Genomic DNA, 26951 nt, shown 5'->3' on the forward strand with positions numbered 1-26951 from the left:
CCCAGTCAGTCAGTCAGTAAGTCACTCAGACAGTCTGTTGTTGACCAATGGTCTTTCTCTCTCTACCTCTCGCTCCCCCCCACTCCCCCCTCTGTCCTCCTCTTTTCTCCCGCCCTCCTTCCAGATAGTAATGTCTCTCTCTCTCTGTAGATATTAATGTCTCTCTCTCTCTCTCTGTAGATAGTAATGTCTCTCTCCCTCTGTAGATAGTAATGTCTCTCTCTCTCTCTCTCTCTCTCTCTCTCTCTCTCTCTCTCTCTCTCTCTCTCTCTCTCTCTGTAGATAGTAATGTCTCTCTCTCTCTGTAGATAGTAATGTCTCTCTCTCTCTCTCTCTGTAGATAGTAATGTTTCTCTCTCTTGGTAGATAGTAATGTCTCTCTCTCGGTAGATAGTAATGTCTCTCTCTCTCTCTCTCTCTCTCTCTCTGTAGATAGTAATCTCTCTCTCTCTCTCTCTCTCTGTAGATAGTAATCTCTCTCTCTCTCTCTCTCTCTCTCTCTCTCTCTCTCTCTCTGTAGATAGTAATGTCTCTCTCTCGCTCTCTCTCTCTCTCTGTAGATAGTAATCTCTCTCTCTCTCTATGTAGATAGTAATGTCTCTCAATTTTTTTTCAATTCAATTCGCTTTATTGGCATGACGTAACAATATACATATTGCCAAAGCTTATTTTGGATATTTACAATATAAAAATAAATAAAAATGAGGATCAAATATTGTCAACGGGACAACAGTAACAAAAATAACCAAGGGTCAAAATAACCATTCATTCAACAATAACAATAATCATACTGTAGAGGACATGTGCAGGTTTATTGGTCTGTCAGACACTGTCCCTCAACTTATGGCAGGCAGCAATGTAGTGCGCTGCCAACACACAGCTCTCTGCGTCCTCCCCCAACATGACGGGTAGCCTATCTTCATCAGAGAGGTCTTTGAAACCTTGAATAAGGGTTTCAAATTTGGGGAAATGACACTCTCTAATTGTTTTAAATTTTTGACATTTTGTCAGGAAATGCAGCTCTGTCTCAGGTTCTGCTGTGGTGCAGTGGTTGCACAGCCTTTCCTCTACAGGGAGCCAGATTTTCCTGTGTCTACCCTTCTCAATGGCAAGGCTGTGCTCACTGAGCCTGTACTTTGTCAAGGTTTTTCTAAGGTTTTGATCAGTAACCATGGTCAAATAATTAGCCATAGTGTACTGTCGATTTAGGGCCAGATAGCACTGCATTTTGCTTTGTGTTTGTGCTTGTGTTTCCCAATAAGCAATGTAGTTTTGTTTTGACTGTGTTGTAATTTGGTTTATTCTGATTGATTGGATGTTCTGGTCCTGAGGCTTCAGTGTGTTAGTAGAACAGGTTTGTGAACTCAGCCCCAGGACCAGCTGGATGAGGGGACTCTTTTCTTTGCTCAGCTCTTGGCATTGCAGGGCTTGGTAATGATATGAGAGGGGGTCACTGTATTTTAGATGTTTCCAAAACTTAATTGCTCTTTTTTTGAGTTTTTATTATTAGTGGATATTGGCCTAATTCTGCCCTGCATGCATTGTTTGTAGTTTTCCTCTGGACACGTAGGAGAATCTTACAGAACTCTGCATGTAGGGTTTCAATGGGGTGTTTGTCCCATTTGATGAAATCTTGTTTTGCAAGTGGACCCCACACCTCGCTGCCATAAAGTGCAATTGGTTCAATGACATATTCAATTAGTTTTAACCAAATTTTAATAGGTATTTCAATTTGAATTTGCTTTTTAATGGCGTAGAATGCCCTGCGTGCTTTCTCTCTCAGTTCATTCACTGCCTCATTAAGGTGTCCAGTTGAGCTTATTTTTAAACCTAAGTAATTGTAGTGTGTACAGTACTCTATATATTTTGTACCAATTGAGAACTTTGGTCTAATTCCCTGAGATCTGGATCTTCTCTGGAAAATCATTATTTTAGTCTTTTTGGGGTTTACTGCCAGGGCCCAGGTCTGGCAGTACTGCTCTAGCAGGTCCAGGCTCTGCTGTAGGCCATGTGCTGTGGGTGACAGCAGGCATAGGTCATCTACGAAGAGTAGGCATTTAACCTCTGAATTGTGGAGACTAACACCAGGGGCTGAGGATTTTTCTAGAATAGTGGCCAATTCGTTAATGTAAATATTGAAGAGTGCAGGGCTCAGATTGCAACCCTAACCCCTCTCTCTCTCTCTCTCTCTCTCTCTCTCTCTCTCTCTCTGTCTCTCTGTAGATAGTAATGTCTCTCTCTCTCTGTTGATAGTAATGTCTCTCTCTCTCTGTCTCTCTGTAGATAGTAATGTCTCTCTCTCTGTTGATAGTAATGTCTCTCTCTCTCTCTCTCTCTGTAGATAGTAATGTCTCTCTCTCTCTGTAGATAGTAGTGTCTCTCTGTTGATAGTAATGAGTAATTCTCTCTGTAGATAGTAATGTCTCTCTCTCTCTCTGTAGATAGTAGTGTCTCTCTCTGTTGATAGTAATGAGTCATTCTCTCTGTAGATAGTAATGTCTCTCTCTGTAGATAGTAATGAGTCTCTCTCTCTCTGTTGATAGTAATGTCTCTCTCTCTGTAGATAGTAATGTCTCTCTCTCTGTGTTGATAGTAATGTCTCTCTCTCTGTGTTGATAGTAATGTATCTCTCTCTGTAGATAGTAATGTCTCTCTCTCTGTAGATAGTAATGTCTCTCTCTCTGTAGATAGTAATGTCTCTCTCTCTGTAGATAATAATGAATGTCTCTCTCTCTCTGTAGATAGTAATCTCTCTCTCTCTCTCTGTAGATAGTAATGTCTCTCTCTCTCTGTAGATAGTAATGAGTGTCTCTCTCTCTCTCTCTCTCTCTCTCTCTGTAGATAGTAATGTCTCTCTCTCTCTGTAGATAATAATGAGTGTCTCTCTCTCTCTCTCTCTGTAGATAGTAATGTCTCTCTCTCTGTAGATAATAATGAATGTCTCTCTCTCTGTGTAGATAGTAATGAGTGTCTCTCTCTCTCTCTCTCTCTCTCTCTCTCTCTCTCTAGATAGTAATGAGTCTCTCTCTCTCCCTCTCTCTCTCTCTCTGTAGATAGTAATGAGTGTCTCTCTCTCTCTCTCTCTCTGTAGATAGTAATGAGTCTCTCTCTCTCTAGATAGTAATGAGTCTCTCTCTCTCTCTCTCTCTCTCTCTCTCTCTGTCTCTGTAGATAGTAATGTCACTCTCTCTCTGTAGATAGTAATGAGTGTCTCTCTCTCTCTCTCTCTCTGTAGATAGCAATGTCTCTCTCTGTAGATAGTAATGAGTTTATCTCTCTCTGTAGATAGTAATGAGTCTCTCTCTCTGTAGATAGTAATGAGTGTCTCTCTCTCTGTAGATAGTAATGAGTGTCTCTCTCTGTAGATAGCAATGTCTCTCTCTCTCTGTAGATAGTAATGAGTGTCTCTCTCTCTGTAGATAGTAATGAGTGTCTCTCTCTGTAGATAGCAATGTCTCTCTCTCTCTGTAGATAGTAATGAGTCTCTCTCTCTGTAGATAGTAATGAGTGTCTCTCTCTCTGTAGATAGTAATGAGTGTCTCTCTCTGTAGATAGCAATGTCTCTCTCTCTCTGTAGATAGTAATGAATGTCTCTCTGTAGATAGTAATGAATGTCTCTCTGTAGATAGCAATGTCTCTCTCTCTCTGTAGATAGTAATGAATGTCTCTCTGTAGATAGTAATGAATGTCTCTCTCTCTGTAGATAGTAATGAGTGTCTCTCTCTGTAGATAGTAATGTCTCTCTCTCTGTAGATAATAATGAGTCTCTCTCTCTCTGTAGATAGTAATGAGTCTCTCTCTCTCTGTAGATAGTAATGAGTGTCTCTCTCTGTAGATAGTAATGTCTCTCTCTCTGTAGATAATAATGAGTCTCTCTCTCTCTGCAGATAGTAATGAGTCTCTCTCTCTCTGTAGATAGTAATGAGTCTCTCTCTCTCTGTAGATAGTAATGAATGTCTCTCTCTCTGTAGATAGTAATGAGTGTCTCTCTCTGTAGATAGTAATGTCTCTCTCTCTGTAGATAATAATGAGTCTCTCTCTCTCTGTAGATAGTAATGAGTCTCTCTCTCTCTGTAGATAGTAATGAGTGTCTCTCTCTGTAGATAGTAATGTCTCTCTCTCTGTAGATAATAATGAGTCTCTCTCTCTCTGCAGATAGTAATGAGTCTCTCTCTCTCTGTAGATAGTAATGAGTCTCTCTCTCTCTGTAGATAGTAATGAATGTCTCTCTCTCTGTAGATAGTAATGAGTCTCTCTCTCTCTGTAGATAGTAATGAATGTCTCTCTCTCTGTAGATAGTAATGAGTCTCTCTCTCTGTAGATAGTAATGAGTCTCTCTCTCTTTGTAGATAATAATGAATGTCTCTCTCTCTCTGTAGATAATAATGAATGTCTCTCTCTCTGTAGATAATAATGAATGTCTCTCTCTCTGTAGATAGTAATGAGTGTCTCTCTCTGTAGATAGTTATGAGTCTCTCTCTCTCTGTAGATAGTAATGAGTCTCTCTCTCTGTAGATAATAATGAGTGTCTCTCTCTCTCTGTAGATAATAATGAGTCTCTCTCTCTCTGTAGATAGTAATGAGTCTCTCTCTCTGTAGATAGTAATGAGTCTCTCTCTCTCTGTAGATAGTAATGAGTGTCTCTCTCTCTGTAGATAGTAATGAGTGTCTCTCTCTGTAGATAGTAATGAGTCTCTCTCTCTCTGTAGATAGTAATGAGTCTCTCTCTCTGTAGATAGTAATGTCTCTCTCTGTAGATAATAATGAGTCTCTCTCTCTCTGTAGATAGTAATGTCTCTCTGTAGATAATAATGAGTCTCTCTCTCTCTCTGTAGATAATAATGAGTGTCTCTCTCTCTCTGTAGATGGTAATGAATGTCTCTCTCTGTAGATAGTAATGAATGTCTCTCTCTCTGTAGATAGTAATGAATGTCTCTCTCTGTAGATAGTAATGAATGTCTCTCTCTCTGTAGATAATAATGAGTCTCTCTCTCTCTGTAGATAGTAATGAGTGTCTCTCTCTCTGTAGATAATAATGAGTGTCTCTCTCTCTGTAGATAGTAATGAGTCTCTCTCTCTCTGTAGATAGTAATGAATGTCTCTCTCTCTGTAGATAGTAATGAATGTCTCTCTCTCTGTAGATAATAATGAGTGTCTCTCTCTCTCTGTAGATAGTAATGAGTCTCTCTCTCTCTGTAGATAATAATGAATGTCTCTCTCTCTCTGTAGATAATAATGAATGTCTCTCTCTCTCTGTAGATAGTAATGAGTCACTCTCTCTCTGTATATAGTAATGAGTCTCTCTCTCTGTAGATAGTAATGAGTCACTCTCTCTGTAGATAGTAATGAGTCTCTCTCTCTCTGTAGATAGTAATGAATGTCTCTCTGTAGATAGTAATGTCTCTCTCTCTGTAGATAGTAATGTCTCTCTCTCTGTAGATAGTAATGTCTCTCTCTGTAGATAGTAATGAGTCTCTCTCTCTCTGTAGATAGTAATGAGTCTCTCTCTCTCTGTAGATAGTAATGAGTCACTCTCTCTCTGTAGATAATAATGAATGTCTCTCTCTCTCTGTAGATAATAATGAATGTGGGTCGGACCCTGCTCTGTAGATAATAATGAATGTGGGTCACACCCTGCTCTGTAAATAATAATGAATGTCTCTCTCTGTAGATAATAATGAATGTGGGTCGGACCCTGCTCTGTAGATAATAATGAATGTGGGTCACACCCTGCTCTGTAGATAGTAATGAATGTCTCTCTCTCTCTCTGTAGATAATAATGAATGTGGGTCGGACCCTGCTCTGTAAATAATAATGAATGTCTCTCTCTCTGTAGATAATAATGAATGTGGGTCGGACCCTGCTCTGTAGATAATAATGAATGTGGGTCACACCCTGCTCTGTAGATAGTAATGAATGTCTCTCTCTCTCTGTAGATAGTAATCAGTGTCTCTCTCTCTGTAGATAATAATGAATGTCTCTCTCTCTCTGTAGATAATAATGAATGTGGGTCGGACCCTGCTCTGTGTGGCTCTAATGGTGTATGTCAGAACAGCCCAGGCAGCTTCAACTGCGAGTGTACTAGAGGATTCTCAATGGACCCCAATGGACAGAGCTGTGAAGGTCAGCCAATCACTGCCTCTCTCAGGATCAGCTGACTCCATACCCCTAGGAACTTTATATGGATCTGAAATGATCAGATAGGTATAGGCGGTATGGCAATAACTCCACTATAAACAGGGATTTGGTGGAAACTTTACCTTTTTGCTTGTACCTATCCAGTACAGTTAGATAACTGTATGGCCACATAACTATTGTAATGCTGTGTGTGTGGGTGTTTGTGTGTGTGTGGTTTCCCTGGCAGATATGGATGAGTGTGATGGTAACCACCGTTGTCAACATGGCTGTCAGAACCTGGTGGGAGGGTACCGGTGTAGCTGTCCTCAGGGATACCTACAACACTATCAATGGAACCAGTGTGTCGGTGAGTGGTACAGACTCTCTCTCTCTTTCTCTCAATCCTTCTCCCCCCGTCTGTCTGTCTGTCTTCTCTTTCTCTCTCCCTCAACATCAAATCTACATCCCTTTCCTGGAAGTTGAACTTGTTCCTCTCTAGATTACTGGAAGAGCTCCCTCCCTGAGTCACTGTCCTACATGAACACTGTTGTTCTAACTGAGTCGGTGACACTTTAACTTGAATCTACTGATGGGAAATACAGCATTGGTATTCAGTGGCCTTTCCCAAAAAGAACACGGCCAATGTTTATCAGATGAACCGGTACTACAGATGGTTTCCTCATTCCCTTCAAGAGTTTCTCAGTATTGTTTGTGTTCTCTGGCCGAGGTTTGACCCATATTTGACCTCTGTTTGTTTTGTTGACTTCCTGTCTGTGTTGTTTGCTTCCTGTGGTCAGATGAGAACGAGTGCCAGAACACTCAGATCTGTGGGGGAGCGTCGTGCCATAACACCCTGGGGAGCTTCCGCTGCCTCTGTCCCACTGGGTTCAACTACGGAGACCAGGGGGGGTGTAGTGACATCAACGAGTGCTCCTCCTCCTCTAATCCATGTAACTACGGCTGTTCCAACACAGACGGAGGGTATCTCTGTGGCTGTCCACCTGGATACTACCGCGCTGGACAGGGGTGAGTGAGTGAGACTGTGTGTGTGTGTGTGTGTGTGTGTGTGTGTGTGTGTGTGTGTGTGTGTGTGTGTGTGTGTGTGTGTGTGTGTGTGTGTGTGTGTGTGTGTGTGTGTGTGTGTGTGTGTGTGTGTGTGTGTGTGATCTACACAGGGCCAATGTCATTATCAACTTTGATGGATAGACGGGTTGGTTGTTTAGCAACAAAACCGTCACGTGCGTAACAATGGGAGAAAACAGACAGGTTTGGCTTAGATTGTTGACTACATGTAAACTACATTTTGTCTCCGATGTTTATTGAAAACATAAATAAATGTGCACAATGTCTCTCAAATACATCGTTACAGTTGTTGGTTAGCTAGCTAGCGAATTCTAGCCATTTTAGCATTGTAATGAAAACAGTCAAAACACCTCAAAAAGACATGGTATCAAGAACAAGATGAAACTAGCTGAAACGAGTCACTTATGATTCCCTTCATTGTTGGTAGCTATCACAACAACACATAGACCTCTGTCCCATTGAAGTGTGCACATTGTTTTGGTGATGTTGTCAGCTAGCCCACGTATAGGCAAGATGGTGTTTGGGTATGATTTTGTGCCCTGTGTGTGTATGACTGAGTCCTTTCTGTGTGTTCCAGGCACTGTGTGTCAGGCGTGGGCTTTGGTAGTGGTGTGAGTCTGGGCCAGGGAGGAGGAGGAGGAGGAGGAGGAGGGAGGAGGAGGAGGGGCAGCAGAGGGGGTTGACAACGACCTGTCTCCTGAGGCCTGCTATGAGTGTAAGATCAACGGTTACCCCAAGAAGGGGCGCAAACGCCGCGACACCAACTCAACGCTAGAGCAACCTCTGGACAATGCACAGGTAATGTCTGTCTGTCTGTCTTGGTTTGGTGGCCCATAGAATGGTCATGCTATCATGTCTTGCCTGCTCTTCACTGAATCCGTAGTACATATTAACTGTGTGGTCCTGTGTTCTGTCATCAGGATCCAGAGTGTTGAGTGTTGTCAGTGTTTACATAATCCACCTGTACTACATGGTCCTGTGTTCTCAGCATCAGGAGACAGTGAGCCTGGAGAGTGTTACACATCATATATCTGCCTGTATAATACTGTATATCTATACTATATGTAACCTGTCCTGTGTCCTCAGCATCAGGAGACAGTGAGCCTGGAGAGTGTGGACATCATATATCTGCCTGTATAATACTGTATATCTATACTATATGTAACCTGTCCTGTGTCCTCAGCATCAGGAGACAGTGAGCCTGGAGAGTGTGGACATCGAGGACACCCTGCTGTTCAACCTGAACATGTCCGGCCTGTCCAGCCGAGACCACATCCTGGAGTTCACCCCGGCCCTGTCCACGCTCAACAACCACGTGTTCTACTCCATCGACTACGGCAACGAGCTGGGCTACTTCAAGATCAGCCAGAGGGAGGGGCTTAGCTACCTGCACCTGTCCAAGAGGAAGTCCCTCCCCCCTGGAGCCTACTTCCTGCAGATCAGTAGCGTGGCCGTGTACAGGAAGAAGGAGCTGGCAGCGCTGGAGGACAGCAACGATAAAGACTACCTCACAGGCCAGCTGGGAGACACACTCACCATGAGGGTGCAGATAGTCCTGCATTAACCTACACTACAGGACTGACTGGGGTGGCTGGGCTGGGCTGGGTGGGGAGTGTCTGCCTGTAAACACTGGTCTAGGAACAGATTAATTTACCCTTGATCCATATCTCAACCATTAGGATGGGGGAGAGAAGATCTGACTCTGGGTCAGTGGTTATGGGCAACTTCTACCTACTCTGAGAGAGAGAGAGCTTGGGACAAGCTCAACGCCAAAGAGACTAATGGGTGGGTGGGGGGAGGGGGGATGTTTGATTCCCAAAGATGATTCTACATATCATAGATACAACCTTTAGTGCTACAGTTTAGGCCTAACCCACTGGCTACAGTATGGCTGGCTGTCTGAAGAAAGGCTTAGAGAATGAGAATGACATGGAGGGAAGACATGACAATGACACAACAATAACCACTCTAAACTGCTCTGTGCAGGAAGCTCTGGTTTGAATGTTATTTTTTATTTTTTTTATGAAAAAGGTTTATATGAAATAGGTTTGTATGATGATATGTGGAATCTGCCACTCTTTTGTGGGACATGTAAGGCAAATGCCATATCCACCCGTAGCCCCTACCCCCAAGACCATGAGGGTAGCTAGGGAGTATGGGGTAGGAGGTAGGGGCTAGCGGTGGATTTGTGACTGAGTAGCAGAGTGCAGAAGTCACTGATGCTGAGTGTTCACAGCTTGGCAGAGGTGGAAGTGAAAGGCAGCATTCCGATTCTCCACCCTTCTCCCTGAAGTGTGCACTTGCTCACTCCCCCTTCATGGTTCACAAAGCATTGGCTGCTAAGGAGAGTTTCCACCAAATTAAGTAAACCAGTCCATTCCTTTCAAATCCCTGAGGGGAGAAGGGTAGGGAATCAAACCGTAGCTAAAGTCTTTAGCTAGAAGGACCCCTCTTCCTCATCATAACTATGCTTCTTCATCTTCCCCACTGACTAGACTTCAGCATTACACATATTTACTGGTGCTAGTAACAAAACCACATAGACTTATGAATGCACTGTAATACTCAACAACACACAGTAGCTGTCTGTCTACTGTCCTTTTAATAAGATGTCAGACATCTTCTTTTCAACCAAAACCAAAGTAACAGCCTGTCTGCTCTCTATACCACATGTAAATGAAGTGTGTTTATACTGTAATCAATGCCATGTTTAGAATGTTAATCTATGAAGCCTTTTGTAAACTAGAGAACGCCCCTGAGAGGAGGGGGTGTAATGGTGCTTATAATGACCTACTACTTCCTTTGATAAACTGTATACACACACACATTAAAAACACACCCACACAAACACAAATACACACAAACGCCCTCAAACACACTCAAAACACACACCGTTCTGATGATGCCAAACCTGTGCCTTCATGATTATGCACCGAGGTCGACGCGGCCACACTCTTCGCTAGTACAATCAGTGCTCCGTAGCGAAGTCAATCAGACCAGCCGTAGACACATCCGTCTGTCGCTCTGTCACATCAGTGAGGGTTTAGTTGTAAAGTCACAATAAAAACATATTTTTTTGTTTAAAAGGTTGCGTTGTTGTCCCTGTGTCCCAACTTCACTTCCTCTTTTTGTGGATTATGCTATTTATGGGATGTATTTTAACCACTTTAAGGGCCAATTTCCCAGACACAGATTAAGCCTAATCCTGGACTAAAAAGCACTTTTAATACACATTCATTGACCTTGTTTTCTAGTGTATGCTTAATTACATGTCATTTAGCAGATGCACTTATCCAGAGCAATTGCCTTGCTCTAGGATACATACATTAATTTATTTACCTAGTCCACTCAGGGATTTGAACCATTGACCTTTTGTTTACTGGCCCAATGCTCTTAAGCGCTAGGCTACCTGCTGCCCTAAGAGTCTACCTTTCCTTGGTTCCTTGCTTTCATTTCTACTGACAGCTGAAAGGACTGGTGAAATCTCCTCTCCACAATGCTTCCTGCTTCTACCAAGCATCATCTCGGCCAATGAAAGGATGAGGGAAGGAAGCTTTTGTAATTCCAGAGACGGTATAAAATAGACTATTGAATCACAGCCACCATATCCAGTTCAACGCAACCCAACGACTACAGCTAGAAGGCAAGGGTCGCGTTCCCCTTCTCAGACATTGCATGCGTCAACCAATGGTTGCGTGCCACGTCACCGACAGTGCCATCTGACAGACTGCTTTAACATGTGGTTAGCTGATACATAAAATACCTATCCAGGCATTGTAAGATCTGGCATACATCTGCAAGGTAGTCAGCCTGGAACTCTACCTATTTCTCAGTGAAACTTCTCCCTGGTGTGGTTCACATCATTAGCCTTTTGATTCTAGTTAACAGATCTAACATGTAACGGTACAGTAGAATATTTTTGTTGCCGACGTGCTGCCCAGAGCCTGCATGAAGGGTTTAGTCCCTAAAGACAGGGAAACTCCCTCTTGAACTATGAAAATAAATGGGTTAACAGCACCACTTAGTGGTCATTCAGGGTACAGACTTACATAGAATTTTATCCAAAGCCGAGTTACAAAAGTGGGCATAGCCTACATTTTCATGTAGGTTTCCCCAATTGGAATTGAACCTGCAACACTGGCATTGCTAGAACCATGCTCTTACGAACTGAGCCACACAGACAAGAAAATCAGTGATGTTTCATTGCCAAATCAGCAGGCATAGACAGTGAAGCAAAGGGATAATAAGTCTTTATTAAACAATGTAATTATTGTACAACCTCATAACATGTAACAGAACAAAACCAATAGGCTGGTTTACAATGTTGATGTATCAGTTGCTGCCTGTGGAGCCAAATCCTCCAGCTCCACGCTCGGTCTCATCCAGAGTCTGAAACACAGAGGGAAGACACGGTTAATACTACAAAACTGGAGCGAAGGGTATTTTAGTGACTTTCTATGTGAATGAGCCCAGTTCTTAAGGCCGGTTTCCCAAACACAGATTTAGCCTAGTCCAAGACAAAAAGTATGTTCATTGGAAATTCTCAAAGCGAAGAGGTTAAGTCCAGGACTATGCTCGATCAGTGTTCAGAAAAACAGCCCTAAGGGCTCAAGGCTCATTCTCACAGAAATAAGATGCACTTAAAATCAACATTTCAGTCTCAAGTTAAAATGAAATGAGACTGCTTGACAAGGTGTCCATTTAAGGTTTGTGTGAAATGGATCGTAAAGCTGTGATCAGTAATTCACTACTAGGTCTTAACATGTATGGTAATACTATAAACAGTCATATTAAATCTATAGAGAAGTGTAAAGTACCTTTAGCTCCTGTAGGTCTGGGTAGCAGATCCTCTCACACACCAGCTGAGCCACACGGTCCCCTTTTTTCACTGGGACACAGAAAGAAACGCCACCATCACTCTACAGGTCACCCAGTTTCCCAACACTACAATGTTTCACTGGAAAACAGATCTCAATGTGAAATGCATTTGGATTGCTATAAAAGGAGCAATCAGTAAAACAAGCTTTTATTCCAGTTTTGGATGAGGCATTTAAGTTATTTTTCAAAGAGCAATGGGTATATAATTAACAAAAGTTTTTTTTAAATGTACCAGTTGCAGATGGTCCCTTTAATCATGGATACAAAGTGCTTTCAATGCTTGGAGTTTAGAAAGGTGGCATGTGAATGATTATTTTTAAAGCTCACCTTCAAAGGTTTCCTTGCTGAAGTTGAACAGCACCACCCCCACATTACCTCTATAGTCCTCATCCACTACTCCAGCTGGGGGGACAGACACTCCAGTTAGCCTAGCTGTCATGAATGTCAGTTCTATGTTCTAGACTCAGGTTAGAACAGCCAAAGGGTGAATTGGGTTCATGAAATCCCCATCAGAACTATGGTTACCACTTTCATAACCCATCTCTTAGGAAAAAATGTTACATTAATATCTGAAGGTCAAAAAGTAAACTCACCCCCAACATCGATGAAGTGTTTTGCAGCCAGGCCAGACCGTGGTGCTGTGAAAAAGAGAAATATATAAAATATGACTAAACTACTTAATTTTTTATGCTGGGGAAAAGTTAAGGGGAGATGAGAAAGAGGGGTTGAACGAGACTAATCGGAGTCTGAAAGCAGTCTCCATTGGCCGTGTTGGATCATCAAATATGTGATGCATTGTGGGTAAATTGTGACTGACTGATCCACCAATAACAATGAGTAGTTATTTATGATGCAAGGTGATTTATCAGTAGGCAGTCAGTCGCCTGCACTTTCAGTTGTAATGAGGGGGTTCGATTAATCTTGCCCGGATGCCTGTATTGCACCAGCTGAAAGTTGATTGCATTAGATTTGGAACTGGGCTGCCTCCCAGGCCAGGTGTCCCGCTCTGTCAGACTGCAATGTTTGCTCAAAACAAAAGTGACATAATTAAGCATGTAGTAATTAGTGTTCTGTGTTGCCATGCAAAAGTGATCGCTTTCTGCCTTCCTAATGAAAAGTGGTACGAGAATTCAAACATTTATTTTATGTAAAAGAGATGTAGGTTTCTGGATCAACCCAGATCAAAGTAAAATAACTCCCTCATTGTTAAGTCAAACAATACCCAGAGAGACCTACCCCAATGTACCCCTAGACCAGGGTGCGATTAAAAATGATATTTAAAGACACTTAAGTTTGTCCTGGTACCCTACTCACCCACTCTGCCATAGCAGCCTGAAGGAACAGCTATCTGGATGTCAGTCTTCACGATAGCCTTGTCCATAGGACCAATACTGTAGTCATAGGCACTGTTAGAAAAAAACATCAACAGGTGCTTACAGTCACTAATTTACAAAGGCAGTGACCTACATCTAACTCACCTCCCATCCAATCGTTAGTGCTAACCTGCTCCTCCTACTAACGTTAACCAACTGTTCTCCTGTTAAAGTTGGTCATATAAACATGAAGCAAGACTAGGCTACCTAGTTAGGTAGCTTGATGTGAAGACAACAGTATGCATGGTCGTTTGCTAAATAGTTTTACTTTTGATTGACAGCAGAAATAAACAGCCACATGCAGGACACACTCACTGCAACGTTTTGAATTCAAGTATCTTGCTTATGTGAATAGCAAGCTAGCTAAGTAAATACAGTATAGCGTTCAAATCACTTCCAGTGACCCTGTCCCGGACTCTGACCCACCTGAACAGGTCGTAGCCTGCAGCTTTAGCAGAGCCCCGGGTAGGAGCAGTGGCATTTTCAGACAACTTGGAGAACTTCAGTACCGATATCACATTCTCTGTCACAGCATGTGGCCTTGTCCTCTTCAGTGGAGAAACTTCTGCGGCGTCTATCACTTCTGAGCAAGGCATGTTTACAAAGTTTGTGGTAAGAAAGTTGAGTTACTTCCAAAATAATAAGATGGCTATGGTTAGTTTACTAAAGTTTGCTAAATAGTTAACTAGTTAAAATATGGCGAGCTGTTGCTACTTCTCTGACAGGAATCTTATTAGGAAGCACACATTCCCGCCAATTTCAATTGAATTTGCCTCGCCGTCGTTGAAAAAAAGAAACAAACTCGCGAGAGTTCTGACAACTTGACCAGCTGTAAACTGAATGACTGAAACTTTAGCTTGCTAATCCTTCTTTGAATGATACATCTTCAATTCGGTAAAACACTCGACTACAAATCTGACAACAGTACAATTACCTGTACCTACACATTTATTGATTACACATGTTAATACTAAAGTTGATAATACAACAACCAGTTAGCATAGCAAAGTAGCTAGCTAGCAAACATGAGCTATTACGAAAAAAGCAATGTAGCTAGCCAACTAGCTACCTGCATTCTCGCAACCTTTTCTCCTGGCCAGAGTGGGAGAATGCAGATACAATGTTCTGTGTGAGAGTACTGAAGACTGGGCAGCGATAATCGAAGAACAACACCGCCAGTAGAGCCTCTGCTTTGCAACGAAGTGCTCCGTCTTGTTCCTCCCCGGCTGCGGCATCAGCTACAGCGCCTTCAGAAAGTATTCTTACCCCTTGACTTATTCCACATGTTGTTGTGTTACAGGCCGAAATCGAAATTGATGAAATATTTTTTTCCCTCTCACCTATACACAATATCCCATAACTACAAAGTGAAAATATGTCTTTATACATTTTTGCTAATGTATTGAGAATTAAATTAAATACAGAAATAGGGTGAGTATTGCTTATGTGGGACATTTAAGCTTTGTAATGGATATCTTTAAATGTGTATAATAACATAACCAACAATCAATGCCTGTGTGTTAGTCATTTTAATTCTGAACTGGAATAAACTGATTGATCACGTCACACATGTATAACAGAACACACAGGCTCAGTTTGATAGTGCACCCTTAAGTAACAGTACAGATGAAAAATGATCAGGCCTACTGTACATCTTACTGTACAAAGTATTGTTGAAAAAAAGGTCTAGGTTGGAACTGTTGCTGTTAACATACAATAAATATATTTTATTCTAAACTGGATTAAACACAGTCCTAATGAGAGGTGTGTGGCTGGTTGAAGTTTTCAACAAGCAGGTCTATTCTAGGCGAAATTTTTGACAGTGCAACCCTGAGGTCATGCCCAGCATTGAGTCTGTTTCTGTACTTGTTTTTTTGTTTTGTAAGTATGCCAGGGTTGAGAACCCTGACTCGCATAGGTATGTGGTGCCAAACTAGCTTAGAACATATACTGCTTTCTCTGTCTAGACAGGAGACTGCTTCCTGCAGAAGATGAGCAACCAGAACTGTGAGTGTTTGCCTCAAAAAGCATCTTGCTTCAATTAGTTTATTCCAGAATAAAATGATTAGTATTTTACCAGCAACAGTTCCAACCTAAACTTGTTTAACAATATTTCTAGAGTAATATGTGCAGTATAGTAGGCCTGATAATGTTTAATCTTCACCTGTCCTGTACTGTTACTTAGGGTTGCACTATCAGTAGCTAGCTAGCTTGCTTGCTTTGGCTAATGTTAGCTAGCTATTAGCTGAGTACAAGGGGATTGTTTGAAAGAGAAACTCACATCTACTATGAGAGATTGTACTCCCTTATTTCTGCTTATCATCACCTGTTATAAAATGACAATGCCGTGCTAGCTGACTTACTTTTCCACTGTCGAAGCACTGTTTCCTGACGCATTCTGCTCTGTTCTGGGTTTACCGTCATGCTGTGCATGTTTGGTCAAGACCTGTCGTTTTAATTTGTTCGTTTTGAGATACTCATTACTAAGCACTTCCCCGCACAAAACACATTTTGGGCGCTCCTCGTTATTTATCAAAGTTTGTATTAAACCAAGCTAGAGAAACGCGTCGCTGTATTCGCGTTTCATGACGATTGAGTTCGTCAGAATTTGTGCCTAGTTTGAGTCCATTTGATGATGGCGAGTGGGAATGACATGTTGACAGGCTGTCAGGTTAGGAAGGCTAAGAGTTTCAAAACACTTTTTTCAAGTGTCAAATGTCATTTTTTGTACACATGATTTTTTTCACATGTCCAGTGTATGTTTACAGGTGATTTGAACGCCTGTTAAGGGTATTTTTACACGCGTTCATTACACCTGTCCAGAGGGCATTTACAGGTGATTAGAACGTTTGAATATTGTAATTTCAGACGCATGAAATTGTGCCACGGCTTTGGAACGAACGTTGCCAGGCAAAGAGAATGTTCTGCGGAAATGGAGTCCCTAGGGAAAGCAAGAACAAGATGGGTGTCAGGAGTGGGGCAGCAGTATTATCATAAGGAGACGTATACTTGGAAACCGGAGGAGGAAGGGGGGGTAAGCTTGAGTCGGATAAAAATGGTGGAAAAAAGGGAGATGGTTTGTTAAAGAAGAATGGTAGAAAGTGTAAGCAGATGGAGCTGGAGAAATGGAAGTGAATGAGGGTGAAGTTATCGAGAGACCGAGGTATGCTCCCAGGATCAGGAAAAACACGTCTGTGACACAGTGTCGCCAACTCCTCAGTAAGGAAAGTAGCTATTGGCTGTCCTAAAAGTCACTAAATGACGTCATCGTCTAATTTGCATGTAATTGTGATGGATGCTGTAGGAGAGGAATAATGTCTTGCGAGAGACACAAAGTGAGTAAAAAAAACTAAATATGTTTAGAACTACAAATTTCAACTTTCTTCTGTCGATTGTTGTTTTTTAAATGTCACAATTCCAACCCTCCTCCTTTATCCGGGCTTGGGACCGGCAAAAGTGACCCAAAAGACACTCTGGCAGAGTTTCTTAGTTTTTTATTTTGTTCTTTAGTTTAGTTTTCTTAATTTGGTTTGGTTTTTAACCTTATGGTCCACTTAGGAGCCTACAATAAGTCACAGTAAAACATGAACATTTTTAACCATACCGTTTAAAAAAAAAAATTGTACACACTCTACATTAACAATCTAAATGGACCAAAAAGAGACAATAGAAAAAACTGTCAATGGCAATGTGAGAAAATTATGGTAATTAGTCTGGCCCTAATTCAGGTCATTTAAAAATATATATTTTTATGTAAGCCAGGGCGGGATCAGTCAGCGGCGGCTTCCCGCATGCGCGATTCATTTGCAGTCTGGACGCAGAGGGGTGAACATCTTCTGCTCTGACTGCAGCTGGGAGGGACTGCTGCGTGAGGACTGGGCCGCCTGTAAGTGCTTTGGCACGGGGGTAGGGCCCACGGCAGCACCCGCTGCTTATTGAGAAGAGTAAGAACGATATGTGCTTTCACGTCAGTCTCCAAAGGTCTCCAATAACACCAGAAAAAGTCGCTAGATTTGCTGCTAGTCGCTTTTTTGAAAATGTGTCAGTAGAGGGGTCTAAATACTCGCTAAATATAGCGACAAAGTTGCTAAGTTGGCAACACTGCTGTGACAGTAGGAGTGAAGTTTGTTGAAAAAGTGGACTCTTGCCCTTTGGCTGATCCATTTGTGGTTTCACGGTATGTGGAAAAAAAGCGTTTGGTCATGTGAAATCGGTGAGGGTAACCAGAAGTGGTCTAGTGATAAGTTTGTTTCTGTTGGGTAGAGGGAGAATGCGCTCGGAGTAAAACGAATGGTGGCAAGAAAAGTTCATTGTTTCGTTCTCAAGAAAAGGGCACCAATGAAAGGAGTGATAACTGGCGTAGCAGTCAATATAAAAGTTGACCAGCTGAGGGATAAGATTTCCGGTGTATCTGATGCTAGTCGTTTGATGCGGCAAGAGTGGGGAAACAGAAGAGATATTGTCTGATCTTTTGAGTTTTGATGTAGAGTCTTTGCCCGACAAAGTGAAGTTAGGATATGTTATCCTGTATGTGCCGAATACATTACGATGTTACAGGTGTCAAGCTTATGGGCATGTGGCAGCAGTGTGTAGGAGGAAGGGTCCAAGGTGTGAGAAATATTCAGAAGGGCATGAGACAAAGGAATGTGTAGTATTGGGGAATGTGTTAATTGTAGGGGTGCCCATGGAGCTGGGAATCAGAAATGTCCCATGCGAAAGAGGCAGGTTGAGGTTTCCAGGGTTAGAGTAGTGCAGAAGTTGTCATATGCTGAGGCAGTGAAGAAAGTAGAGGAAGATGTGTTAAGGGGTAGGAGTGGTGAGAGTAGTAGAGACATACCAATACAGAGTAAGATTGGATTTTTAACATTTATAGAAATGGTTACCAATTGTACTGCAGGGATGGACCGGAAGTCTCGGAAAATTGAGTTTGTGTTGGCAGCGGCAGAGAGGTATTTGGGTGTGCGACACTTGACATCAGAGGAGTTACAGGATGTGTTAAGTGGCGATGTCCCATCCTTTCAGGATGATGGCATGAGGTAGGAATAAATACATTTAATTAGTGGAGTAGGGTAGTGTTAATTTTATATAATTTTTAAATTAGTGAGTAGTGTTAGATGGTAGGGTATTTATTTAGTACATATTTTTTTTTTCAAGTATAAGTAGGTGGCGGTAATGCAACAAATTGGATGCAAACCGCCGTTTAAACCTCAGAAGAAGAAATTGTGCCTTGTACTAACAGGTACATTTCATGTGTTGAATGTACCACATTGTAGCCCCTCCCACCTCAATTTCCGTGAGTTTGTTGCGATTTTACCAGGTAAGTCAGTTAAGAACAAATTCTTATTTTCAATGACGGTCTAGGAACAGTGGGTTAACTGAGAACAACATATGTTTACCTTGTCAGCACAAGGATTCGATCTTGCAACCTTTCGGTTACTAGTCCAACGCTCTAACCACTAGACTACCTGCTGCTCCCAGGGAGGGAGGGAGGAGATGTTTCTAGATATGGATCAAATTGTTAAAATTAGTTATTTACAGAATGTAAACGCTACAGCAAGGCGTTGGTGAGATACATTTAGGGAGAAATTAAAACTACTTTTTCCACATAGCATTACAACTACAAAGCTGACGCTGGCTAGCTAGCTTATTTTCATTGAAATAGCATGGCTAGTTAGCTAGCTAGCAATAGTATTTTGTCTAGCCTGTAACTAATGGTTGTTACGTTGTGGAACAGAGCAATAGTTCTTTGTACTTGTCATTTGGTTGAGACTAACATTAGTTTAGAAAATAATTGTTTACTTTGTGTATATTTCTTGTGTAATTGGTTGGCTTTGTTAGTTAGCAAGCTGAGATGTATTTGCTCAAGGTAGCTAATGTTTTAGGAGAACAGGCTAGCTCCCTGCAGAATCTAGACAATAGAGAATGGGGAATAAGATCTGGCTGTTGCAGTGCCCAGACGAGGTGAGCGCAAACTGCTACATAGATAAAAAGGTAAGATCTCTATATTGAGTAGCTATATTTCAAGGTTGAACCAATGCAATAGGTATTTTATTGGCTTGCTAAATGAGCTGCTTTGCCTGAAAATGTTTATCTGATAAAGTTTTTAGTTCCTAGTTATTGTTCTTAAGCAATGTCCAGGAAATGTTACAGCCACAACATCCTAATCAAGTACTCAAGCATCTGCAGACCAGCGAGGAGGAGGAAAGCCTATAGAACAAGAATTACTAGCTAGTTATTTCAGATAGACATTTTATTGGCTTGCTAAATGAGATGCTTTTCCTGAAAATGGACAGGTGGAACCCTGTCCATTTTCCTCCGTGGACAGGTGGAACCCTGTCCACGGAGGGTTCTACATGGAACCCAAAATGGGTCTACCTGGAACCAAAAAGGGTTATACTATGGGGACAGCTGAAGAACCCTTTTGGAACCCTTTTTTCTAAGCGTATCTAGTTGTTGTTCTAATGCAATGTCCATGTTACAGCCACAACATGATGATCATGTAGTCAAGCACATGAAGACTAGCGAGGAGAAGAAAAGCCTGCTTTGGATGAGCAAGGAAGAACAATAACAACTAGCTATATCAGAGAAACATGTTCAGGAAAAGCAGGGAGAGAGCAAGCTAGTAGTAGTAACATTATTATTTGAAACCTCACATGTGCATGTATCTGTGTTTATATTTAAGCAATAAGGCACCTCAGGGGTCGTGGTATATGGACAATATACCATGGATAAGGGCTATTCTTATGCTCAACGCGGAGTGCCTGGATACAGCCCTTAGCCGTGGTATATTGGCCATATACCACAAACCCCCAAGGTGCCTTATTACTATTAAACTGGTTACCAACGTAATTACAACAGTAAATAAGTAATATTGACTCATACCCGTAGTATACGGTCTGATATACCATGGCTTGCTATATTGCTATCTGTCTCATGTTGTACCGATCATGAACAAGACTGAATTCTGTTGAATTGGCAACTGGACTAAATTCTTGTTAGGAAGATGTTGCTGTTTAGAATGACATGTTTATGACTGTTGATGTTCACAGGAATCTCTAAATGCTATGTTGAATGAGCACCGCGGATGAAGGACAGGGAGGAAAACGGACAACTTCTTTCTACCACACCTTCCAAGTCATACAATGTTTGCTTCATGAACAATTGTTACATCAGAAATAAATACAGAACTATTTTAGTTTATTCTGTTTCTGTTTTTTATGCTGGATGTGAGTAATTTAGCAGGTCTATAGTATAATGTATTGTTTTTAAACATTAAATATCTATTCAGTCAAAACTCACTTATTTTATGTTTGCTAAAATGTGTTTTCTACTGTTACTTTTTACATACTGATACAGTCTCATTTGTTTTGAGCTAGACTATGAGTTGGAAATGTCTACTGTAAATGTCTACTACCCTGTTTAAAGATTTTATGATTGAAATTAGCACAGTTTTTTTAATAGTTTGTTTCTACTGTCTGGTGAGGAAGTGGGCAATATGGATACATTGGAGGAGGAAGGGAGAATTAATGACAAATCAGAACTTGGACAATGTCAGGGAATCAATAGGTAAATGTACAGCCTATCAATGACAAAATTAACGGGTTCAGAGGTAGCTGTCATGTCTGGCATCATTAAAGTGAAAATGTATTTTATCAAATCAATTCTCTGTAATTATTATTACGTGATTAAACTAATCATGTAAATGTAATTAACTAGGAAGTCGGGGCACCAAGGAATATCTTCAGATTACAAAGTTCTAATTTTCCTAATTTAACTCTTCAGATATTTTAATATCTGATCAATTAGTCTTGTAATGAATTATTCTTTACCTCACGTTAGTCTCATTCCAAATGTCGTAAATAGTTGGTTATCTGCACGAACCCAGCCTTTACTATGAATCATCCATACATCAATTGTCTTAATCATTTATTAACTAACTAAATAATCACAGAAATACACAAACAAGTAGATATGGTTACAAGGAAATGATAGGGGAGGTTCCCTTGTGGGCTAAGCCGATATGACGGCTTGGTGGACAAAGGGAAGTGGGTGTGGACTGAGAAGGGCGGGAAAGACAAAAGAGACACTACACAGTTGATAATTATAATAATTGAAATGCTAATCCTTTGCACATGAACGCTCACTCATTCAGGAATAATTGCAATCAATATATATTTACACCCAGTGTGTCGTCGTGATCTCTGTTGGAATCGTCAGTCCTTCTGTTGGAAAGTTCATCCGAGCATATCTCTGCTTCCCTGAAGTCTTTTGTGGTTAGAATGGGTACTTCAGAGTACCATTCAGAAATGTTCTTATAGAATAGATGTTTTGGCGGTTGTCGGTCTTCGCATCTCAGGTTGACATCATTTCTAGCTGCAGACTAGTAATTGGTATCAAAGATTTGCTCTTATTCTGTCGGGATCGATAGTCTCAGAGTTTAAACATTTCCCGCCGCGTAGCTAATGCTCCACGTGGTATGGTTAGGAATTCAACAACCATTACAACCTTAGCTTAGACTGAGGTTTTTGGGGTCTCTACTCAAACCTTTGCCCCCTCAACTGACCGAGGTATGCATGGTCTGAAGAGGATTTCCTCAGGAGAGGTTTTATTCGTAACAGTAGAAAAGGGCTGTTCCATGACGCCAGATCATGTCTGTGCTCACGGGGGCGGGCCAATGACTTAGTTAAACTTTAAAGGGAATACAATTCTCTTTCATTACATAATTTCACAAATAGTTTCATCTTTACTCATTCATTTTATACAATAATTAGACGCAAACCTCATAACGGAGCCACCTGTATAAACAGAGTTATGGTAATGTCGCTGTATTGTCTTTCATGAGTTCACAAACATGAAACAAAACGGACCAGGTCATAGCTGGTTTCTCCACCGACCGTTTACACATTCTCCAAAACATGGATATTGTTCAGTTCTCAAGTTCTGTGATGTAGAAGAAGTTCCTTTGTTCTACTGTGAAACTCTCTCTCTCTATACTGCATGGCCAGGAGGAGAGCGTCTCCTCCAGGAATTTACGACCTGAGATAACAGAACCTGGGTGTAGGAGAGGGGGATGCCACGATCTATACCCAGAAAGGGCCACGTCGTGACATAGCCTTAACATGCAAATATCTAATGTTATCTTATGTACTGGACAGAGGCTAGCCAGCTATTCTCAAAACATTGTATTACCAACTTGAGCAGTGACATATCAGTTTGCAGCACATTTTCACATGGACATATAAACACTGAAGAAAAATATAAATGCATCATGTAAAGTGTTGGTTTCATGAGCTGAAATAAAGATGCCAGACAGTTTCCATACGCACAAAAAGCTTATTTCTCTCAAATGTTGCACCCTGGTCCTTCCTCCACTGCCTCCTTAACAGTTTATAAGTTCCTTTTTAGAAAACATTTTAATCCGGTCTTTGTGTTTTGGAAAGTATAGTGACTATTATTGCTTTAATTTATTTATCAAACAAATGGAGTTTTGGAAAAGTAGGTACTTTTCGCAAAACAATCCCATCTGGTGGATGGAAAGTGTTGTATGTATTTTTTTCACATGGACTTAGAGCTTGATACCTCAGACGATGAAAAATGATGGATAGCTAATTCAAATAAATACCTTTATGAATTATGAAGCCTTTATGTGCTTTTTTCAATACATGAATGCTTAAAAAAAATCACAATCATTATCTACCAAATAAGTTGTTTTCTAAAATTATTAAAAAGCAACTACAAAAACGCAATTCCTTACCCAATAGGCTGAACAGGTGTAATGAACACGTGTTAATATGTGGCCATAACAAGCGTTCTAATCACCTGTAAATGCACACTGAACAGTTGTAATGCACAATGACAGTAAAACGGTCATTGAAATTGTTGAGGGGTGATGTCTTTCTGGTTTCATTCTACAAAATGTCCTTTAGAGTGTAGTTTGAACGGTGTACAAACCCAAAAGTAAAAGATGCAAAAACAAAACTTAAGAACGGGAAGCATAGAAATAGCATACATAGAACAGATCTACCACTTCTACGACTTGCTTTCAAGTCGAATGATAGAAAAGTGAGTTATAGATCTATGTTAATTTGGTCAGGTTGCCCAAAAAGTTACATAATTGCCACTTTAATGTTCCACAAAATTATCATAAAAATATTTAAATTATGCATATACTCTCTAATTTATCCTTCTTTACAATAAAGTAGTAAGTGTCCCACTTTGCCAATCAAGGTGTCCTAATTTGCCAGTATCGACTGAAAAAATGTAGTCTCAGGACATGTGTTTGAAAAAGTCATCCATCCTGTATTTAATATTTATTTATTTTTTATTTTGTATAAGTTAATGGAGTTCTTAAGCTATTTAGAATGTTATCATGTTGGGGGTTAAGACATTGGGATGATTCTGTAAAGTGTTCGGAAAAGCAAATTACAGAAAGTGTCCCACTTTACCAATACTCACCCTATATCATTTACAGTTGAAGTCGGAAGTTTACATACACTTAGGTTGGAGTCATTAAAACTTGTTTTTCAACTACTCCACAAATTTCTAGTTTACAAATGATAGTTTTGGCAAGTCAGTTAGGACATCTACTTTGTGCATGACACAAGTCATTTTTCCAACAAATGTTTACAGACAGATTATTTCACTTATAATTCACTGTATCACAATTCCAGTGGGTCAGAAGTTTACATACACTATGTTGACTGCCTTTAAACAGCTTGGAAAATTCCAGAAAATGATGTCATGGTTTTAGAAGCTTCTGATAGGCCAATTGACATAATTTGAGTCAATTAGAGGTGTACCTGTGGATGTATTTCAAGGCCTACCTTCAAACTCAGTGCCTCTTTGCTTGACATCATGGGAAAATCAAAAGAAATCAGCCAAGACCTCAGAAAAAAAATTGGTTGGTTCAAAATTGGTTGGTCTGGTTCATCCTTGGGATTAATTTCCAAACGCCTGAAGGTTCATCTGTACAAACAATAGTACGCAAGTATAAACACCATGGGACCACGCAGCCGTCATACCACTCAGGAAGGAGACGCTTTCTGTCTTCTAGAGATGAACATACTTTGGTGCGAAAAGTGCAAATAAATCCCAGAACAACAGCAAAGGACCTTGTGAAGATGCTGGAGGAAACAGGTACAAAAAGTATCTATATCCAGAGTAAAACGAGTCCTATATCTACATAACCTGAAAGGCCGCTCAGCAAGGAAGAAGCCACTGCTCCAAAACCGCCATAAAAAAGCCAGACTAGAGTTTGCAGTTGCACATGGGGACAAAGATCATACATTTTGGAGAAATGTCCTGTGGTCTGATGAAACAAAAATAGAACTGTTTGGCCATAATGACCATTGTTATGTTTGGAGGAAAAAGTGGAGGCTGTTATAGCCGCAAAGGGGGGACCAATTCCATATTAATTCCCATGATTTTGGTAGTGTATTTCATGTCAGACATTTTCAAAAAACTCTAAAAACATGTTTTCACTTTGTAATTATGGGGTATTGTGTGTAGATGGGTGAGATTTTTTTTTATTTAATGTATTTTGAATTCAGGCTGTAACACAACAAAATGGAATAAGTCAAGGGTATGATTACTTTCTAAAGGCACTGTATAACCCACTAACAGACCTTATAACCAGAGAGGAAGAGGCGATAGATCATATTTTTTGCCAAATAACTAGATAGCTACTTTATCACGTCATGCATGGTTTGTTTGTGGCCCTGGTAACAATAACTAATGGTAGCTAGCCTGAGTGATGTGTGCATCATTCTCCTCCTAAAATGCACTGCATGGTCATTCTGATGTCTGCATTGGCCTGCAGCATTTACGGTGATATGGTCCCTGCCATATGCGCTTCATGGAGCAGCGCAGAGCTGTTGTGAAGGAAGTTGTCAAGGAAGTGAGTTTGTGTTTATACAGGACCTCCCGCCCTCACCTACCGTCAACCAATCATGTCAATGCAGAGCTATACAGAGCCCTCGCATTGTTACAACATTTGAGAGACGCAATGCGGTGCAGAGCTCAATTTGGCCTCTGCATGCCTCTGGATCACACCCTCTATATGGAGCCTCTGAACACATTTTCAAGCATAAATTGTCTTTTACCCCCCATGTGTGTCCGTCCCAGGCTAGATAGCTCCCTCATGCTCATCTGTTGTGTAATGGAAGACATGTAGCTTGGGGCTAATAACCAATGATATATATATAAACCCTGGATTGCTAATGCTATGTATTGGGCATTGAGAGGCTTTGAAGCCACTGGTCGGCCATATTGTCACTCCCCAGTAGGCGCATTCCTCCCTCCATAGCAGTGTTTCTCAACTCTGGTCTTCGTGTACCCCCAACAGAACACATTTTTGTTGTAGCCCTGGACAAAAGGATCTGATTCAATGTGTCAAGGTCTTGATGATAAGTTGAGTGGTAGGATCAGGTGCGCTTGTCCAGGGGGCCATAACAAAAATATGTACTGTTGGAGGGAATTGGAGGACTGAAACACTGCTTCATAGGAATTAATGGATTTCTACAGTATTTCAATTAAATATTTCAAGGACAAAATTACATGTATTTAAGTATACTTGTTTTGTAGTGGGGACACTATCGTTAGTAATCTCAAACATATACTATAAGGAAAATATTTGCATATATTTGTTATGTTTGGCTCACATAATATAATTAAGGTGTCTATAATATAATAAATATGGCAAAAATAAATGTAGACATTAATAAATGCATTTCTATAGCTTCCAAAATATTTTTTACAACGGTGTAGGAGTGCCAAGTTGGAGGTTCAGTGGCTTCAACACAGCGCCCCCTATCTATCATCTAGTGTATATATAAATCATTGCTAATAACCAAGGACTGAACACAAGAAAGGTTGGCATACCCAACTATTGTATTATTCTGCATTATGTTCAACATTTGAGAATAATGTAACCAACCTATTGTCTTCTAATGTAATGTGTCTGACCGTCTTGATGGACACAAATTATGAGGAAAAATAAGAGTAACTCAACATTTTATTCCTTCTTCATAATACATGAATTAAAATATTACAGATAAATATGATAAGGACTGAGTCTTATAAAAGACAATGGTTAAAACACAGAAATAAATCAAGCATTTCTATATTGAAAATATACAGCCACATAAGTTGATTTACATTTTCCTGTTCTGTTTAATAGATTTTCATCACAGTGTGTGTGTGTGTGTGTGTGTGCGTGTGTGTGTGCGTGCATGTGTGGTAGTAAATGATCCCTTCATTATTTCCCTAGACATTCAACTAGTAGCTACTTGTGTGGAATATACACATCTATACAAAGTATTATACAGTATTCTTCAATGGATATCAAACTAATCGTAATTTTTTTTTATCAAGTTATCAACGCCACTAGTAGCATTTGAATATAATAAAAACAAACTGTTATTTGTATATTGATCACTTTATGCATAGGTAATTTGTTTGCTATATTGTTCATATCCTAGAACACTATCATATTTGTGCATA

General features: G+C 40.6%; 2 protein-coding genes and 1 long non-coding RNA gene across 10 annotated transcripts in view; 2 read left to right on the forward strand and 1 right to left on the reverse strand.

Annotated features, from left to right (window-relative positions):
- LOC106593245 (fibrillin-1) overlaps positions 1–10286 on the forward strand; it is a 169848-nt gene extending 159562 nt beyond the window's left edge. Inside the window, exons 62-67 of one of the 5 annotated variants that reach the window (XM_082969631.1) lie at positions 5995–6123; positions 6365–6484; positions 6915–7143; positions 7778–7811; positions 7843–7998; positions 8384–10286. In XM_082969631.1, coding sequence (XP_082825757.1) covers positions 5995–6123; positions 6365–6484; positions 6915–7143; positions 7778–7811; positions 7843–7998; positions 8384–8764 — 1049 coding nt within the window. In that variant the 3' untranslated portion in view covers positions 8765–10286. Of the gene's footprint in view, positions 1–5575; positions 5626–5994; positions 6124–6364; positions 6485–6914; positions 7144–7777; positions 7999–8188; positions 8234–8286; positions 8339–8383 lie in introns of those variants that run through there. The other 4 variants (XR_014382842.1, XR_014382844.1, XR_014382843.1 and 1 more) reach the window with 4 other exon arrangements.
- Positions 10287–11433: 1147 nt separating this feature from the next.
- On the reverse strand, positions 11434–16045 carry LOC106562547 (deoxyuridine 5'-triphosphate nucleotidohydrolase). Of its 3 annotated transcripts, none has more exons than XM_082969634.1 (7): positions 15815–16045; positions 13878–14034; positions 13393–13484; positions 12672–12716; positions 12406–12480; positions 12018–12088; positions 11434–11589 (listed from the first exon to the last, which is right to left on the reverse strand). In XM_082969634.1, exons 1-7 carry the CDS (start codon positions 15882–15884, stop codon positions 11533–11535), a joined length of 567 nt encoding a protein of 188 aa, XP_082825760.1. In that variant the 5' UTR covers positions 15885–16045; the 3' UTR covers positions 11434–11532. The 3 variants fall into 3 exon arrangements, with proteins under 3 accessions (XP_082825760.1, XP_082825758.1, XP_082825759.1); XM_082969632.1 differs by lacking the exon at positions 15815–16045 and adding an exon at positions 14521–14764; XM_082969633.1 differs by lacking the exon at positions 15815–16045 and adding an exon at positions 14536–14714.
- Positions 16046–18677: 2632 nt separating this feature from the next.
- On the forward strand, positions 18678–21108 carry LOC106562542 (uncharacterized). Of its 2 annotated transcripts, XR_001319057.3 has the most exons (3): positions 18678–18768; positions 19334–19442; positions 20501–20749. It is a non-coding gene; the product is annotated as an uncharacterized LOC106562542 (long non-coding RNA). The 2 variants fall into 2 exon arrangements; XR_006762213.2 differs by lacking the exon at positions 18678–18768 and having other exon boundaries at positions 18887–19442; positions 20501–21108.
- The last annotated feature ends 5843 nt before the right edge of the window (positions 21109–26951 follow it).

The sequence above is a fragment of the Salmo salar genome, chromosome 26, assembly GCF_965601325.2.
Source record: "Salmo salar chromosome 26, fSalSal1, whole genome shotgun sequence".
Taxonomy (NCBI): domain Eukaryota; kingdom Metazoa; phylum Chordata; class Actinopteri; order Salmoniformes; family Salmonidae; genus Salmo; species Salmo salar.